We start from the raw sequence: 17,500 nt of genomic DNA on the forward strand, positions 1-17,500 counted from the left end.
TTATTTAACGCCTGGATTGTAACAAGTAGAAGTTTGACTGGTTGACTTCACTTCAAACCTTCTAATTGTTTGAATCCCAAAATGTACATTTGAAAAACAAGCAGCGTTTCAGCAGAGATGTATTATTTTTTATAAAAGTGTTGCGTGCATATGTCCACATGCAAGAAGCGCGGCTCCGTGTGCTCAGGGACAGTTTTATGCTTATTAAATAAAAAAACAAAACAAACAGACGCATTATTCTGGAAGAGGCTCCGTCCGGACTCTACAGGTGTTCTGAGCTGTGCCAGCAGCAGGCGCCACGCCCTGCACCGCACACCGCGGCTCGGGCTGGAGCAGCGGGTCTCACCTGGGAGCAGCGCGGAGGGTTAAACAGGCCGGGGAGAGAAAGTGTCCCCATTACGCAGGTGTCTCCTTCCATAAGGAGATTACAATCCATTCAAATAAAAACACATTGTTCTGTCGTGGTGATGGCAGCTTGGTACCGTCGGAGAGGGAGACAGGTTCACAAAATGTACCCCGGTCGCTCTCTCTCCGCGCCTCCGCCCTGGGATGGCACATGGTGTGATGGAGATCAATGTTGATCAAACTCAAACCAGAACACGTCTGAAACGTCTCAGTTCTAACGAGACCTCAACCATGTCTGTGTTCTGTGGTTGTCGTGTTTAGATACTTTTAGGCCGAAAAAATGCCAGCCCTGCAGGCTGGACCCCTGCGGGCGGGGCCCCTGCGGCCGGGGCCCCTGCGGCCGGGCCCCTAATGATGAATAACTCTTCCATATTTCCAAGGAGAGGAGAGCACTGCCACGTTAAAACCCCAACCCTTCCAAACAGGACTCAACATGCTTTCAAAGTATTTCATAACTTTATATTACGTACTTGTGTTTCATCATTGCCCACACACACACACACACACACACACGTAGCCATATTTCTCAGGTGCTTCCACAGCTCAGTTATCTGCTGCTGTGGGTGTGTGTGAAACGTACATTTTCATGTGGTGTAGTTGTAAAGGCTCAATGAACAGCTTGCTCATAGCAGTCTCTCTGTTCCACACACACACACACACACACACACACACACACACACACACACACACACACACACACACACACACACACACACACACACACACACACACACACACACACACACCCTTCCATATGTCTGACACACTGTTGGCAGCAAGTTTCCATGTGTCTCATAACATTGGAACAAGCAGGAAGGAAGGAAGTAGGACTTCCCCCTGTGTGTGTGTGTGTGTGTGTGTGTGTGTGTGTGTGTGTGTGTGTGTGTGTGTGTGTGTGTGTGTGTGTGTGTGTGTGTGTGTGTGTGTGTGTGTGTGTGTGTGTGTGTGTGTGTGTGTGTGTGTGAACATGTTACAGTAATGTATATTAATGTGTGAGCTCTAGGAATATGTGAGAGGCCTGTAGCCATGGCGATGTAGAACTGGGTGTAGATCATCTTCATTATATAATATAAAGTGGTTATATATAAAATAATTTCAGTATATATTCTATTATATTATAAAATATATTATAACTATATAATTTATTTTGTATATTATTATATAATTTATATGTTTATTATATATATGACATGATTATATATTCTAATGGCATATTTTATATATATTATTTTTACAATCTAAAGAATAATATCAATTTTTAAATAATAATAATATAATATTGTCAAATAATAATAATAATATCACATGGAGGCTTTGGTGTTGATAGTACAACTTTTTCTGTTGTTGAGCAGCTGTTTTGCATCATAGAAATAGATCACATTCCATCAACCCCCTTATCTCTTTCTCCCTCCTTCCCTCCATCTCTTGTCTTCTCTAAAGAAAGACGTAACAACTGTCATGCGAGCCTCGTTCTGCCTCGTTAAACATCATTTTGAGTCTTTCATTCAAAACCAGCAGAGAAATGCGATGAGAGGAGGAGGAGGAGGAGGGGGTGGAGGAGGAGGAGGGAGGTAAGAAGAGTCAGCTCCGTTAACCAGTGTTTGGCAGTGATGGAACCTGGATTCTTTTCAGGCAGACATTGATTCTCCCTTTATTTCCTGGCTGGTGCCATCCATTCACTCTCAAGCTGCTTTTCCTGGTCGGGGTCTCTGCAGCCGCTCGCCAGGCCGCCAGGCTTCCCAACCCGGCACCAATTACATAGAATCACGCCTCACTGCTGTCATCACATGGCTACTGTTGTCATCACATGGCTACTGTTGTCATCACATGGCTACTGTTTTTTTCCCGAGGCTACTAATGTGATAACGTGGCTACTGTTGTCTTCCTTTGGCTTCTGTGGTAATCACGTGGTAACGGTTGGTATCAAATGGCTACTGTTCTCATCAAGTGGCTACTGTTGTCATCACGTGGCCACTGTTATTATCACGTGGCTCCTCTTTACATCACGTGGCTACGTCAGTTACTAGGATTGTAAAATGCAGAGAAATGCATTTCATTGGCTCAGCACTTGTACTCTGTGCAATTAGTTTCATCAAATCTACTGTTTACATCACATAGCCACTGTTATTGTCACATGGCTCCTGTTTACATCACTTAGCCACGGTTACTATCACATGGCTACAGTTGTTATCCTGTGGCTAAGGATGAAATTACTATCACATGGCTCCTGTTGTCATCACATGGGCTACTTCACTTCTCTTCTGTTACGGTTTCAGTACCGATGCCAATCCTGGGCATCACATCAGTTCTGTCTAGTTGACAACTAACATGGTGGCCCACATCTGTCTCAAATATCACTGGAGGTGGAGGTTTCCCAATGTTCACATAGTTTGAACTTGGACCTGGTTTGAAACAGAACCAATTAGAATGCAGCGTTGAAAAACTGGGGAAATCAAACCCTCTTAGAACTAAGCAATAAGTTAAATTAGATATTTATATTAATCCGAACCAATTTCTAACCATGTGTAACGACTGTAAACAAGCATATATTCAACATATTCAGTAGATTGGAGAGCTGGAACTTCCAGCTTCAGAAAGTGAAAGTTCTCCCCAGGATTTTGAGTCGACCATCTGGATTTGCTAGATAGCGATTAGCACAGCCAGTGGAACAGCCCAATTAGCTGGATCACTGCAGGGACGGAGCTAAAACATGGTAGGACTTTCACTTTCTGAACCTGGAATTGTCCGCTAAGATCCAAGATCCAAGAGGTTATTTATCACATACAGGTCACTTGATATATTCAATTCAGCAACTACACTGTTTGGGAAACCCATTAGATGAATGTTATATTCTTTGCAACGGAATTGGAAATGGAAATGGTGCTTATGGAATGTTTTTTCACACTTTGAAAGCTACATTTGTAATCCAAAATCAATTGACAAGACACCAAACAACGCCCCATCTCAAGTGAACTTGGCTGTGATGAAAAATAAACCTTAATTATTGAATAACAAGGTCATTTAAATAGTGAACATAAATCCATAAAAGAAACCTTTCTCCCCATGATTTCCCTGGGAACCTGTATGAAAGTCATGATTACCCACATTTTTTATCCACTCAATAAAAATGTTAATGTCCAGACTGGACATTGAGCCAAACCACAAAATAGCTGCTGCTCTGCAGAGAAAAGACACAAAGCTTTCAGTCATAAACCTTGTTGCTCGCTGTGGGGATGTCTCCATGGAAACCACTTGTTCTTGTTTACAGTAAACAGTGGACAGTACAAGAGGCAGTCGCTTGTAGTGAAGGTCCAGGTCCCTAGAAAGTAGAACCATACAGTGACCAGACGATCCACCACCTTAACTGAAAGATACCACAGTTGGACTGTTAGTTTGGGGTCAGCAGAACATAATAATAATAATAATAATAATAATAATAATAATAATAATAATAATAATAATAGTAATAATGATGATACAAATACTATTACTACTACTACAACACACTACTACGACACAAGCAAGCAATATGTTTTCAACCACTTTACGACACGGCACCGGGTTAGATGGAACAGAATGTCTTTATATTTACAAAAATGGATGAAATATCAAACGAAAAGCCTGCACGCACACACACGCACGCACGCACGCACGCACGCACGCACGCACGCACACTCACACACACGCCGGGGGGGCTCTGAGGGCGGGGCTCTGAGGGCGGGGCTCTGAGGGCGGGGCTCTGAGGGCGGGGCTCTGAGGGCGGGGCTGTACAGCAGCCACCCTGAACCACAAGCTGCACATTTATAAGCAGCTTCCAATGTCATCATGTCGCTGATGCACCAATGTTTGGCTCCTTCCAGTCAAATTTCATCAGTTTTTCACTCATTTCTGTTCCCAATGTGGATCGATTTGGAAGAAACTTGATTAGTACCTTTCATTCACAATTGTTACAGCGCTCCAAAACGTGGTGTTATAACAGTTAGAACCACTGTCATAGGAATAATAACAATAATCAAATAAAGCACATTGCTTTTCATAAAGACAAATAAATATTATCCTCCAGTTTCAGTTTTGCATCATCACATTGAAAGTATACTTTGAAGTACTAGATAATTCCTCCCGAATTATTATAATACTCAAAATAATCTTCACAATTGTTTAGCGCCCGATAGTATAATGATCAACGTATTTACATCTTTAGCATCAAACATGTTTTTTCTCTGTGTGTGATGAAAGCACAAAATCACTGAGTTTTTCTTTCATTTCTTCTTGCTGTCGGATACAGATACAGCGCTCTCTTTTAGCCTTGGCCCATCCCTGTTTTTTCTTGTTTGTTTTTTTTTTACTTCATCTCTGTCCCTTCGTCCCTCGTTCTTTGAGAATCCCTCTCCACGCCTCCTTCGTCCTTGCGCTCCAGAACAGGAGTCGTTTTTATGACTGTACGGCGGCTTTAAAACCACGTGTTTTACGGCATCCATGTAAAATGCAGCTATAAAATCTACAGACGCTGAGGTCGTAACCACTGTGTGTGTGTGTGTGTGTGTGTGTGTGTGTGTGTGTGTGTGTGTGTGTGTGTGTGTATGTGTATGTGTGTGTGTGTGTGTATGTGTGTGGTCCCATGCTGCACAACAGGAGGAACAGGACTCCAGTTGTTGCACGCCACCAAATACACACACAAACATATGTACACACACACACACACACACACACACACACACACACACACACACACACACACGAAAGAGCTCTGTATGATTGTTAACTGCCGCTCATTGAACGTTATTACTGTTTGCCTTGTGGCAGCAAGTCCATCAGGTGTGTGTGTGTGTGTGTGTGTGTGTGTGTGTGTGTGTGTGTGTGTGTGTGTGTGTGTGTGTGTGTGTGTGTGTGTGTGTGTGTGTGCGCGTGTGTGTGCGCGTGTGTGTGCGCGTGCGTGCGTGCGTGCGTGCGTGCGTGCGTGTGTGCAGGGCTGGACTCGGACAAAAACTTGTCCCTTTGCATTTTGGGCCCAGACGATCAGTCGGCACCGCCCACCAGACCTCCTCTGGGCCCCTTAAGTATGCGTTCCCACTGGACTATTCCCCTGAACCGCTCTAAAGCTGAGCAGGAAGTGCAGGTGGAGCAGCGCTGTAAAGCTGAGCAGGAAGTGCAGGTGGAGCAGCGTGCTCCCTCCCTCCTGGTCTCACCTCGCCACAGCATGACGGCAGCTTCCTCAGGGGCTGACGGGACGCGGTGGTGGGTCCAGGTCAGGACGTAGATGCTGAGCAGCTCAACAGTCGAAACATGGTGCTGGTAACTACTCAATGAGTGCGTGGAGCTGCTCCATCTTATTTCATTTGATACATGAGGAACGATTGAGTTCATACAGAATATCGCATCAGGTTTACACAGCTAATAAATCAACTTTTTGTTTGACGTTAATGTTCAGAGGAGTCATGGTTGGATGTTTGTACCTCGTTGTTTGTTTGGGGAGTTTGACCCACGTTCAGTGGACAGCAGCACCAACCTGTTTGAACCTACTGTAGGGAAGAGGATAACAGTAATCCATACCTTATATCCTGATAGTTACCAGCATACCTGGCTGAAAATACACAGAGGACCGCTTTGTTGTCTGTTGTTGGAAAGGAAAAGGTGTTTGTTCCTGTAGTACCTTCCTGTACATTTTACCACAGTAGAGCTACAGGCGTAGTACATTATACTGCCTTTTCATGGCTCTTTATTAAGGGAACCCTCAGCCAAATAATTCCAATTATAATATGATGATACCATACAGACCTCGGTCACTCAAAGCAACGGTCTCACTTTATTACCGTTTTCACACAAAAAGAAAAAATAAGCGACACCTTTCCCGTTGCCAGGAGAAAGGCCCTTTCTTTTCCTTTCTTTTCCAAACACGTGGGAAAAGGGGCGTGTCATGGTTCCGGTGTGACTGGGAGCAAAACAGTCGAGGAGACGGCGACTTAAAGCTTTCCTTCCCCTTTCTGGGAACTTTCACCTCCGTTGCGCCGGGTGGTTTGGTGGAGCCTCCGAGTCTTCTGCCAAGGCTCCGTTTCCGAGCGAGCAACGTGAGAAAGAGAAACCTTCGGTTTTGTTTGTCTTTATTTTTTTTATTTTGAACGTTTTGAAAAGGCTATTTTGGAAAACAGTAAAGTTTTTAGAAGGTTTTCAACAGACCATCACAAGAAAAGAGATTTCCGGTTTTACGGTCAACACGGAGAACACATAGAACACGGAGACAGTGGCTTAGTCGGCACATTTGAACATCCCTGGTTTGTGTGTTTAAATAGCATTAAATGGACTATGAAGGGCCAACCTCTCCGCAGATTGGCCCCCCTGCCCCCCTTGGCCCCCTTGGCCTTTTGCACTTTTGTTTATCCATCTTCCATCAATAGATTTTTGCCTCTGACTGAGCCTCACCCCCTGACAGAGTGGGAGAGGCCGTGGGCCTAGTAAGAGATGTGATTGGCCGACCCACTGTCGGTGTAGAATAGACCAATGGGGCGCTGTCCCTGCTTCATGGGCCGGTCGTTGGACAAACTGTTATTGATTTTTTTAATGTTTATTCTCTTCTTTAAAAATGATAGATGAAATGATATCGGCCTCAAGGCGTCAGATCCTCACTCCCTTCTCCACATCTCCTACTATCTTCCCTCCTTCCTCCTTTCTTTTTCCTTCTGCCCTGCTTGTTGACTTCCTTCCTCACTGTCCTCCTTTCACTCTTTCTTTCCTTCATCCTCTCTAACCTTCTGCCTCCTCTGCCTCCTCTCTCTCTTCTTTCTGTCTTCCTTCATTCTGTCTGTCTGGCTCTTTCTTAGTGTTATACGCCAGTATAACTTAGTGTTGTAGTGTAGTAGTGTTGTAGTGTAGTAGTGTCGTAGTGTCGTAGTGTAGTAGTGTCGTAGTGTTGTGGTGTAGTACTGTTGTAGTGTAGTAGTGTTGTAGTGTAGTAGTGTGTTGCCGGGCAATTCGTAGCTGGATTCCAGACGTTTGCCTTTCACTCTTTAACAACAATAAGTTGTTTATATGTAGTCAGGGATGGACAGAGCAGCATTCAGCAGGAGGAGGAGGAGGAATAATTAGTATATATGCCTCCATGTTGTTCATCTCCTTACCCCAGAGTCACAAACTGGAGGGTCAGCAGAGCTTTCCCAGCACCGCACCAGAAGCAGCCTTGCCCAGTGTCAGTTCTAACTTTAGCTCCTGGTCTGGCGTGGGGCCAAGCGGCCGACCGGGCCAAGTGGGCGGAGCTAAGCGCTGCTGCCGGCCCTTGATTTGGTCAAACACCATCACCACAAAGTCCTTGTTCCAAGTTCGTCGTTTTTTTCTGCCGTCCATCTTCTTCCCTTCGGTGTCACGGCCTCGTCCACCCGGAGGGTTGAACTAAGGCTCTCTCTCTCTCTCTCTCTCTCTCTCTCTCTCTCTCTCTCTCTCTCTCTCTCTCTCTCTCTCTCTCTCTCTCTCTCTCTCTCTCTCTCTCTCTCTCACACACACACTGAGGGAAAGAGTGAAGAAAGAAAGGATGAAAGAGAAAGAGGAATGAATGGAAGTGTGTTAAGGAGCCGTTGGTTGGAGTGGGAGCACTGAGACAGAGTTGTATTGTAAGGCCAGCTGCACACACACACACACACACACACATACACACACACACACACACACACACACACACACAAAGAAACTGACACATACAAATACTTATACAAAAGTGTACACAAACAGACAAAACACACAACAATGACAAATAATACACAAAGAAACATACACACACACACACACACGCACACACACAGTCATAAACACCCCCAAAATACACGCTTTGCAGATGACACCATGTTATCAGTCACCAAAACCAGCGGATAAACACTCTAATTATACTGCAATGCATCATGGGACCACATGGTAACACACACACACACACACACACACACACTGAAAAACACACAGTTATATTGAGATGCAGAAGAAGCCACAATACAAACACTCATACAGGCATTAAGTATCCTACATGGAAAACCAGCATCAGAACACACACACACACACACACACACACACACACACACTGAATAGATTTGTCATTGGATCAACTAAAATAAAATGCTTACATTCATAACTTCTATATTTTGTAGGTGTTCTCAACTTGAAAATGAGAACCTCAATGAGCTCTGCAGCCTCCTTGCAGCACAATGTAGAAATTTATACCTTTGAAAAAATACATTTGTCCACAAAACTTTGCTGTTGTTATGCCAGGCTTTCTGTTGCTAACTAAATACGTTTAAATACTTTAAATATGAATACATTAATACAATACAATACATTCTTGACATTGACGCAAAATTGCTTAATGTGCAATTTGAAATCTTTTGTGTTGTTTTGCAAGAAGATTGCAGGAATTGGCAAAAAAAAAATGAATAGAAGATAAAAAGTACCATTGAATTTCATCAGGAATATACATTCTGTATATCACACAAACAACTGGAATCATTTCGTACTTTTTTATTTTCTATACATAAATAACCAAGGGATCTGATGACCATCTGATGATGTTGCTGTTTTTTGACATTTTGTTTTAATGAAAAAATCCCTGTGGGGGGCGGAGGATTAGACTTTCATGAGCTCAGTGTATGTTTAAAAGATTAGTTTCCTGGGGGAGCCGCTTAATTAACTCCTTTTATTATTTTATTACATCTTTGATTTAAAATACATTACACTTCAACTCTCCCACAAAATCCTGAAGGTCACCTGTCAACTTTTGCTACTTCTCATTTTTTTTATTTGGCATGGACTTCTTGTTTTTTGACTTATTAACTAAAGTTTAGATAGACAGACAGACATATAGGCAGACAGACATACAGACAGACAGACATATAGACATATAGACAGACAGCCAGACAGATAGCTACTTTATTAATCCTCAACGTAATAATAAATAAATTAAATCATATATAATAATAACAATTATTATTATTAATATAATTATATAATACGAATAAAAAATAGACAAGAAATATATCAATGTATGTATATATACACACACACACACACACCAGCAGCTGCGAAAGGATTTAATATGTCGATTTAATATTTATTAATAAATACAGTTGACTTGACTCCCAGGTGGCGAAGGACGTCTCCATCCGGCTACACAGGGAGTTAGACAGCGTGGAGAAGAAGAGGAGCCGCCTGGAGCAGGAGAACGAGGAGCTGAGGGTCCGACTTCAGGACCTTGAGGTCGCCAAGCAGGTCCTGCAGCAGGAGATGGACAAGGTAGGAGAACCACGCTGTACCATACCAGGCCAGGCCAGGCCAGGCCAGGCTGTACCGTACCAGGCCAGGCCAGGTAAGAGACCTGAGAATTGGTTTTACCAGAGAGTGATTAAAAATAATCAATCAGTGTTAATCAATGATGGGATGCACAGATACTGGCGTTGGCTTCTGGTTCTCCATCCTGCGCTCATGTAGTACTGGTACTCAGAGAAATGCTTTGATACCCAAATCCCATTCCAATATCCAACGCAACATGCTGTACTTACATTGGGTTCCTGTTTCGAGTGCCATTCAAGTTATAGCTTAATTATTTGATGAGTTAGTTACTACTTAGTTACAACTTCATCAAACTGGAACTGAAAATGTCCACTTTTGTATTGGCACTCGGTGGCGTCAAGTACCCGAGAGTAAATATTCAGTACTGAGATGGTCTGTGGCTCCCTGCTACTGACCAGCGGTGGTGCAGCAGGACTTTGTGGTCCAGATGGACAGGCTGAAGCAGACCTGGCAACCCTGAGTCAGTGGGTGAAACGCTGCATTAGGGTGGATGGTAACCAGGCAGTAAGGCTGGCCTCTGCATTGGAGTGGATGGTAACCAGGCGGTAAGGCTGGCCTCTGTATTGGGGTGGATGGTAACCAGGCAGTAAGGCTGGCCTCTGCATTGGAGTGGATGGTAACCAGGCGGTAAGGCTGGCCTCTGCATTGAGGTGGACGTTAACCAGGCGGTAAGGCTGGCTGTTGGGCACCACCTCACCATTGCATTCACTTCCATTTTGGCTCGGATGGGACAAGTTGGACTGAACTGGGATGATTGGTTCACGCTGGAAAGGGTGGAACAGTAGCTTTCCTCCCCTAGTTGTCTTACCGGCTGTGTTTGGTAAACTGTGTGGACTCAAAGGTTGGATGTGGCTTCCTGTTGGTCCAGACTTCATTTTCTCCGCCTGGGGGTCTGTTGGTTAAACACTGACATGTAGCCGTGGCTGTTTGGCTTGGCTTCATCCTGCTCTTTGGAATCACTGTTTTCCCTGCAGCCGTGGCAGCGCGACCGGCTGCTCCCCAGCGTTGCACCGGGGGCTGTTGTCACTCGGCGGACATGTCAATAAAGCCTTCATTTGAAAAGGGAAGTGTCACTTTGAAATCGGGGCTGGGTTTTTGCTGAAAAGGGAGTATTGAATTGCTGTGGGTAACAAATGGAATCAATTGGATGTGGCCCTCCACCGTGCTGTGGAGGGAAGGAGAACGACCTCGGGGCCCTTTCCTCCCACTTTGTATCAGCACATTCATCTGGATGGAAAAGCAGAAGATATCGTCGATATTTCCTTGCTGCATTGGTAATTCACGCTCCCGCTCCCTTTGTCTGGTTTTGGTTTTCTGCATTTCTTTCATTCCCTCTGACTGTGGACCTCTGTTGGTGTCTGCCTTTCCCTCTCTTCCTCCCGCCCTCTATTTTTATATGCCCCTGGACCAAAAAGAGGCTCTTGGAATCCCCGGGGGGAGGTCCCTCAGTGGCCTCGGCCCATGAACAGGCCTCTGATGCGGGTCGTGGCTGGATGGGCGGCTGGGTGGCTGCCAGGGGAGATGGAGCCCGCTCCCCGTTGCCGGCTGGTTCGGCTGAACTGAGTGTTCAGTGGGTAGAGTGTCTTGATGTGTCTGGGAGATTGATGATAGAAAGATAGATGGATGGACGGAGGGAGGGAGGGAGGGGTGGAGCGAGGGTGGATGGATGGATGGATGGGGGGATGGAGGGAGGGAGGGAGGGGTGGAGCAAGGGTGGAGGGATGGATGGATGGATGGATGGATGTAGGGGTGGAGGGAGGGATGGATGGGTGGAGGAATGGATGGATGGATGGAGGAATGGATGGAGGGATGGATGGATGGATGGATGGAGGAATGGATGGATGGATGGAGGGATGGATGGATGGATGGGTGGATGAGGGGATAGGTAGCTAGGAGCTCCAACAGGCTCCCTCGCTAGCAGAAGGGACAGTGTATGAGGGGCTGACACTCACTTTGAGGAGAGGTGGAAAGTGAATCATTTGACTGTTGCTTGATAATGATCCTATATAATAGTATCAAAGAAAAACTGTCCTGGATTGTGATTTTTTTAACCATGTACATCCATGTGTCAATACTCGTACTTGCTTCACCTTTTTGACGGAGTCAGTGGAGGCAGCAGGAATAAGAAAAGAAACCTTTCCATTCATGGAGGAGAGACCACGTTGAACTGAAACAGTCCACGAGTGAAAAGTGTTTTCCTGTCGCCTCCTCCTTGGCTCCACTGTCCGGACGCCGGTCGCCATCTCGGCGACTGGAAATAAGACCGTGCTGTTGTTTGGACGGGAGGGAGTTCTTACTGACTGGGAGATGCAGGCTGTCTGTCTGCCTGGCTGTCTTTCATACGCTGAGTAAAGGCCTGCTGTGTTAAGTCATTGTCTCCCTGCCCAGAGGAATTCCTCACATAGCTGACACACTTGCCTTGTGGCAGCAAGTCCATCAGGTGTGTGTGTGTGTGTGTGTGTGTGTGTGTGTGTGTGTGTGTGTGTGTGTGTGTGTGTGTGTGTGTGTGTGTGTGTGTGTGTGTGTGTGTGTGTGTGTGTGTGTGTGTGTGTGTGTGTGTGTGGTATACGGGCAGCATCTCACTGGTCTGTTAGTGACCTTTGATTTAATAAATGGAAAAAGTCAGAAGTTCAGGAATGAGAGAAAGTTTTAAGCATTTGTACAGTTTTTATACCTGATGTAAGGACATCCTGAGGTCATCTGTTCCATTCTTTACATTGTATTTAGAAGCACAACAGGATATATAACACTGATATATAACACTGATATATAATACTGATATACAATACTGGTTTCTGAAATGTGAAGTTACAGTCGCAGTGATTTCCCTGATTTGTAAAACCAGTTCCTTCTTATCTCCGTCGTTTGATTTACTGGCTGCCTGGTTATCACAGCACCACAGTCACTTGATGTTTACGACTGTTCCGCGTCACGTTGGTATCAGGGTTTTTGTATCCACGCGTTTTGCTCCGGTCCAGAACCGGGGATACATCTGTGCATCCCCAGTTACCATGGTAACGCATTCTCCCTTATCACCCACACCTACATACTGATGAGAAGCAGCAGGCTGGGGGGACGGGGCCCGAAGGCTTGAAAGGCTCCGGTGGGCTGGGGGGATGGTTCTCGGTGTCTGGTGTGGTGAGCTGCATTCTGGGCTGCGGGTGGTGCTCAGAAGGATGGTGCTGTTCTGAGGCTACAGCCACACTGTTGGAGTCCTGGAATTGACCTCGGGCTGACTCTTCTAGGACACCAAAGAAAGAACCAAGAAATACAGAATATCAGCCCCAAACTTGTAGTGTTAGCTGATGCCTCCGTCATGTTTGGAACACGGTGGATTGAAAAAAGACCATGGACTCATGGGATGGACACCAACTTTTTAGAAGTGGTTGCCAAGTTGCCAACCATGCATCGGCAGCTGGTGGCCAAGAAGATTTGTAAATGAGACACAATCCTTTGTAATTATTACGCATACTTCAGTGTTGTCACTTCCTTGACGGAGGTTTTGAACCGTCCGGAGGGACACCTCTATTATTTTTACATTGTTTTGCATTTGAAAAGTGGGGGACGATGGCTTTAATCTGCCAACTGGGCAACGGCTGTTGTGGAACCCGCTCATACCTGGTGCATCAGTTGAGTCCGTCCACAGGTTGAGGTGCATGAGATGTTGCGATGTGCAGATGTCAGCACCTTTGTTAGTGGTTTGGCGTGGGCGCAACTCAGCGTTATTGTTCATCATCTTTCCGCGGTGTGGTGATATCGCGGAATTACGAGGCTGTCACATAGTTATCGGGCAGCAGCCTTGGAGCAGCACCGGAGATGATGTTCCATGTGATCATCCTCAGCTCAGGGTTTTCTGGAACGCAAGCTGTGAACGTATCATTACTTGTTCGGACACATCAACACGGTGGAAAATCCTCTGTCATTGATCGTGATGAATTCCTCCAGTTTATATGTCCCAGAATCCTCTCTGTTTTCCTGCTCGCTGATAGATGCATGGATGGGTGGATATATGGATGGATGGATGGATGGGTGGGTGGATGGATGGGTGGGTGGGTGGATGGAAGGATGGAAGGATGGATGGATGGATGGATGGATATACGGGTGGATGGGTGGGTGGGTTGGTGGGTGGGTGGATGGATGGAAGGATGGATGGATGGATGGATGGATATTTGGATGGATGGATGGATGGGTGGGTGGGTGGATGGATGGATTGATGAATGGGTGGATGGATGGATGGGTGGATGGATGGGTGGATGGATGGATGGGTGGACTGGTGGATGGATGGATTGATGAATGGGTGCATGGATGGATGGATGGATGGATACTTCATTCATCCCCGGGGGAAATTGCAGTGTCTCAGCCGCTCACATGAAAACAGTATCAAATAATAATTAAGCATCATAATACAAATATAAAAAGAACATATTCAATAAACAGTTAAATGTACACAATATACATATGGTGATATACACTAAACCTAATGATAAACAACAGATATACCACAAAAAACATAGAAATGAAACATACAGTCCTATACAACAAGTTTTGAAATGAGGTGTGAAGCAGGAAGATGATTTGATTGATGATGATTAAATATAATAAATATGTTAAATATAATAAATATATTAAGTGTAATAAATATAATAAATGTAATAAATATATTAAATATAGTAAATATATTAAATATAATAAATATATTAAATATAATATATATAATAAATATATTAAATGTAATAAATATAATACATATAATAAATATATTAAATATATTAAATGTATTAAATATAATAAATATATTAAATGTAAAAAATATAATCAATATATTAAATGTAATAAATATAATACATATAATAAATATATTAAATATAATAAATATATTAAATATAATAAATATATTAAATATAATAGTTCACTTCCTGTTTGAACAAATCCACATTCAGCTGCTTCTCTGTTTGTTTTGAATGGAGAAGATCAGAAAAGAGAAGAAACAGGATGTTCTTTGTCCTCCTCCCTTCATCCCTCCATTCATCTTTCCTTTCTGTTGGGGGACGGCTGATGGAGGGATTCCTTTGTTTCTGCCTCTCCTGCTCCATCCTCCTTCCCAGCTCTCTCCCACTCCCCATCACTCTCCCCCCTCCCTCCCTCCCTCTCCCTCCTCTGCTCTCTCTCCTCTGTTTTACCTTTGTCCTCCTCGGTCCTCCCCTCCTCTCCTCCCTCCTGTGTCTGTCATGTTTCCTGCCTTCTTTTTCTGTTCCAAGATCATCGATCCATCCCAGCTGTTCCACCTCTGAGAGAGAGAGAGAGAGAGAGAGAGAGAGAGAGAGAGAGAGAGAGAGAGAGAGAGAGAGAGAGAGAGAGAGAGAGAGAGAGAGAGAGAGAGAGAGAGAGAGAGAGAGGAGAGAAGAGAGAGAGAGAGAGAGAGAGAGAGAGAGAGAGAGAGAGAGAGAGAGAGAGGAGAGAGAATCGGGGATAAAAACAGAAAGCACCAAACGATGGAGAGATGATGGAGGGATGTTACGACACAGGCGGAGAGGAGGGAGAAACAATGAGGAAAGAGAGAGAAAGAGAGACTGCACCCTGGGGGGTCTTTGCAGGAGGGTTGGGCAACGTAGAGATAACGGACTTAACTGAAACGAAAACCCTCCATGAAGTGCAGAGCTCGCTCGCTCTCTCTCTCTTTTGCGTTTACAGTCCTCTACGTGGCCTGGCTGCGATACTGCCATGTCTGGAAGGTCATTCAGTGCACGTGTGTGTGTGTGTGTGTGTGTGTGTGTGTGTGTGTGTTGATATAATGAACAAGTTGTCATATAGGGTTACAGGGTCTCTACCTTTATCTTTACTGTCTCTCTCTCTTTCATTTGTCATATAATGTAACCTTCAGTACAACAATGACCTCTCTCTCACTCTTCCACCATTGCCATCCCTCTCTCCCCCCCCCCCCCCCATTTGGACCCTGTGTGGTTAATGACAGTAATGGAACCCGCCCCCACACTTCCCCCACACTTCTTAGTACCATGCTGATACCAGGATCAGAGAAAGTCTTAAAGTGGTAATCCATCCACTTTTACCACATTAAGATGTTATTGATGAAATGAAAATTCCCTCTTCAAAACTTTTTTTGCTGGCACTCGGCCTTGTGTTCCTCTATCTGCTGGTTTCATTGTTGGTGGCACATAAGCAAGAATTAAAGAAGGTGCGTGAATGAGTTTAAAGCAACGTAGCAAGTTGTGGTCTGTTAAAAGAATATAAAATATCCACCTCAAGTGTCCAGGAAGAAAACATATCTCCCTCCCTCCCTCTTCCCCTGTTCGCTGTTGAGGGAAACACTGTCCTGTGTTATTTCTGGCTTGAGGAAGTGCTGCCCATTGTGTCAAGCAGTTTGGGGTGTGTGTGTGTGTGTGTGTGTGTGTGTGTGTGTGTGTGTGTGTGTGTGTGTGTGTGTGTGTGTGTGTGTGTGTGTGTGTGTGTGTGTGTGTGTGTGTGTGTGTGTGTGTGTGTGTGTGTGTGTGTGTTACTTGTGTGTGTACTTGTGTGTGTGGGTGTACTTTTGTGTTTTTATATGTTTTAACTGGAGTAACAGGGGCGCATGTTCAAGCCATGTTTACGCCATGTTCAAGCCATGTTCACGCCATGTTCAAGCCAAATTCAAGCCATGTTCAAGCCATGTTCAAGCCATGTTCAAGCATGTTCACGCCATGTTCAAGCCATGTTTACGCAATGTTCAAGCCAAATTCAAGCCATGTTCAAGCCATGTTCAAGCCATGTTTACGCCATGTTCAAGCCATGTTCAAGCCATGTTCAAGCCATGTTCAAGCCATGTTCAAGCCATGTTCACGCCATGTTCACGCCATGTTCAAGCCATGTTCAAGCCATGTTCACACCATGTTCAAGCCATGTTCACACCATGTTCACGCCATGTTCAAGCCATGTTCAAGCCATGTTTACGCCATGTTTACGCCATGTTCAAGCCATGTTCAAGCCAAGTTCAAGCCATGTTCACGCCATGTTCAAGCCATGTTCACGCCATGTTCACGCCATGTTCACGCCATGTTCAAGCCATGTTCACGCCATGTTCAAGCCAAATTCAAGCCATGTTCAAGCCATGTTCACGCCATGTTCAAGCCATGTTTACGCCATGTTCAAGCCAAATTCAAGCCATGTTCAAGCCATCTTTAAGCCATGTTCAAGCCATGTTCACGCCATGTTCAAGCCATGTTCAAGCCATGTTCAAGCCATGTTCACGCCATGTTCAAGCCATGTTTACGCCATGTTCAAGCCAAATTCAAGCCATGTTCAAGCCATCTTTAAGCCATGTTCAAGCCATGTTTACGCCATGTTCAAGCCATGTTCAAGCCATGTTCACGCCATGTTCAAGCCATGTTCACGCCATGTTCACGCCATGTTCAAGCCATGTTCAAGCCATGTTCACACCATGTTCAAGCCATGTTCACGCCATGTTCACGCCATGTTCAAGCCATGTTCAAGCCATGTTTACGCCATGTTCAAGCCATGTTCAAGCCATGTTCAAGCCATGTTCAAGCCATGTTCACGCCATGTTCAAGCCATGTTCACGCCATGTTCACGCCATGTTCAAGCCATGTTCACGCCATGTTCACGCCATGTTCAGGCCCATGTCGGAAACCCCCCCAAGAAAGCACTGCTTGACTTGAAGGATCTCAGAGGACTGACGTGTTTCCCTCTGACGCTGTGACTCTGCTCTGGTTATTTGTGCTGCATCAAGGGTGATTTGGGTTTGCTGAAGAAGAACAATCTTTAA

The 17,500-nt window shown here is 44.8% G+C and overlaps 1 protein-coding gene across 1 annotated transcript in view; it reads left to right on the plus strand.

Moving 5' to 3' along the window:
• Window positions 1-17,500, plus strand: part of mtcl2 (microtubule crosslinking factor 2) — a 101,968-nt gene that overhangs the window by 16,635 nt on the left and 67,833 nt on the right. The window contains exon 4 of the mRNA XM_080014475.1: window positions 9,517-9,666. Coding sequence (XP_079870601.1) covers window positions 9,517-9,666 — 150 coding nt within the window. The remainder of the gene's footprint in view (window positions 1-9,516; window positions 9,667-17,500) is intronic.

Source organism: Zeus faber, assembly GCF_960531495.2.
Source record: "Zeus faber genome assembly, chromosome: 15".
Taxonomy (NCBI): Eukaryota; Metazoa; Chordata; class Actinopteri; order Zeiformes; family Zeidae; genus Zeus; species Zeus faber.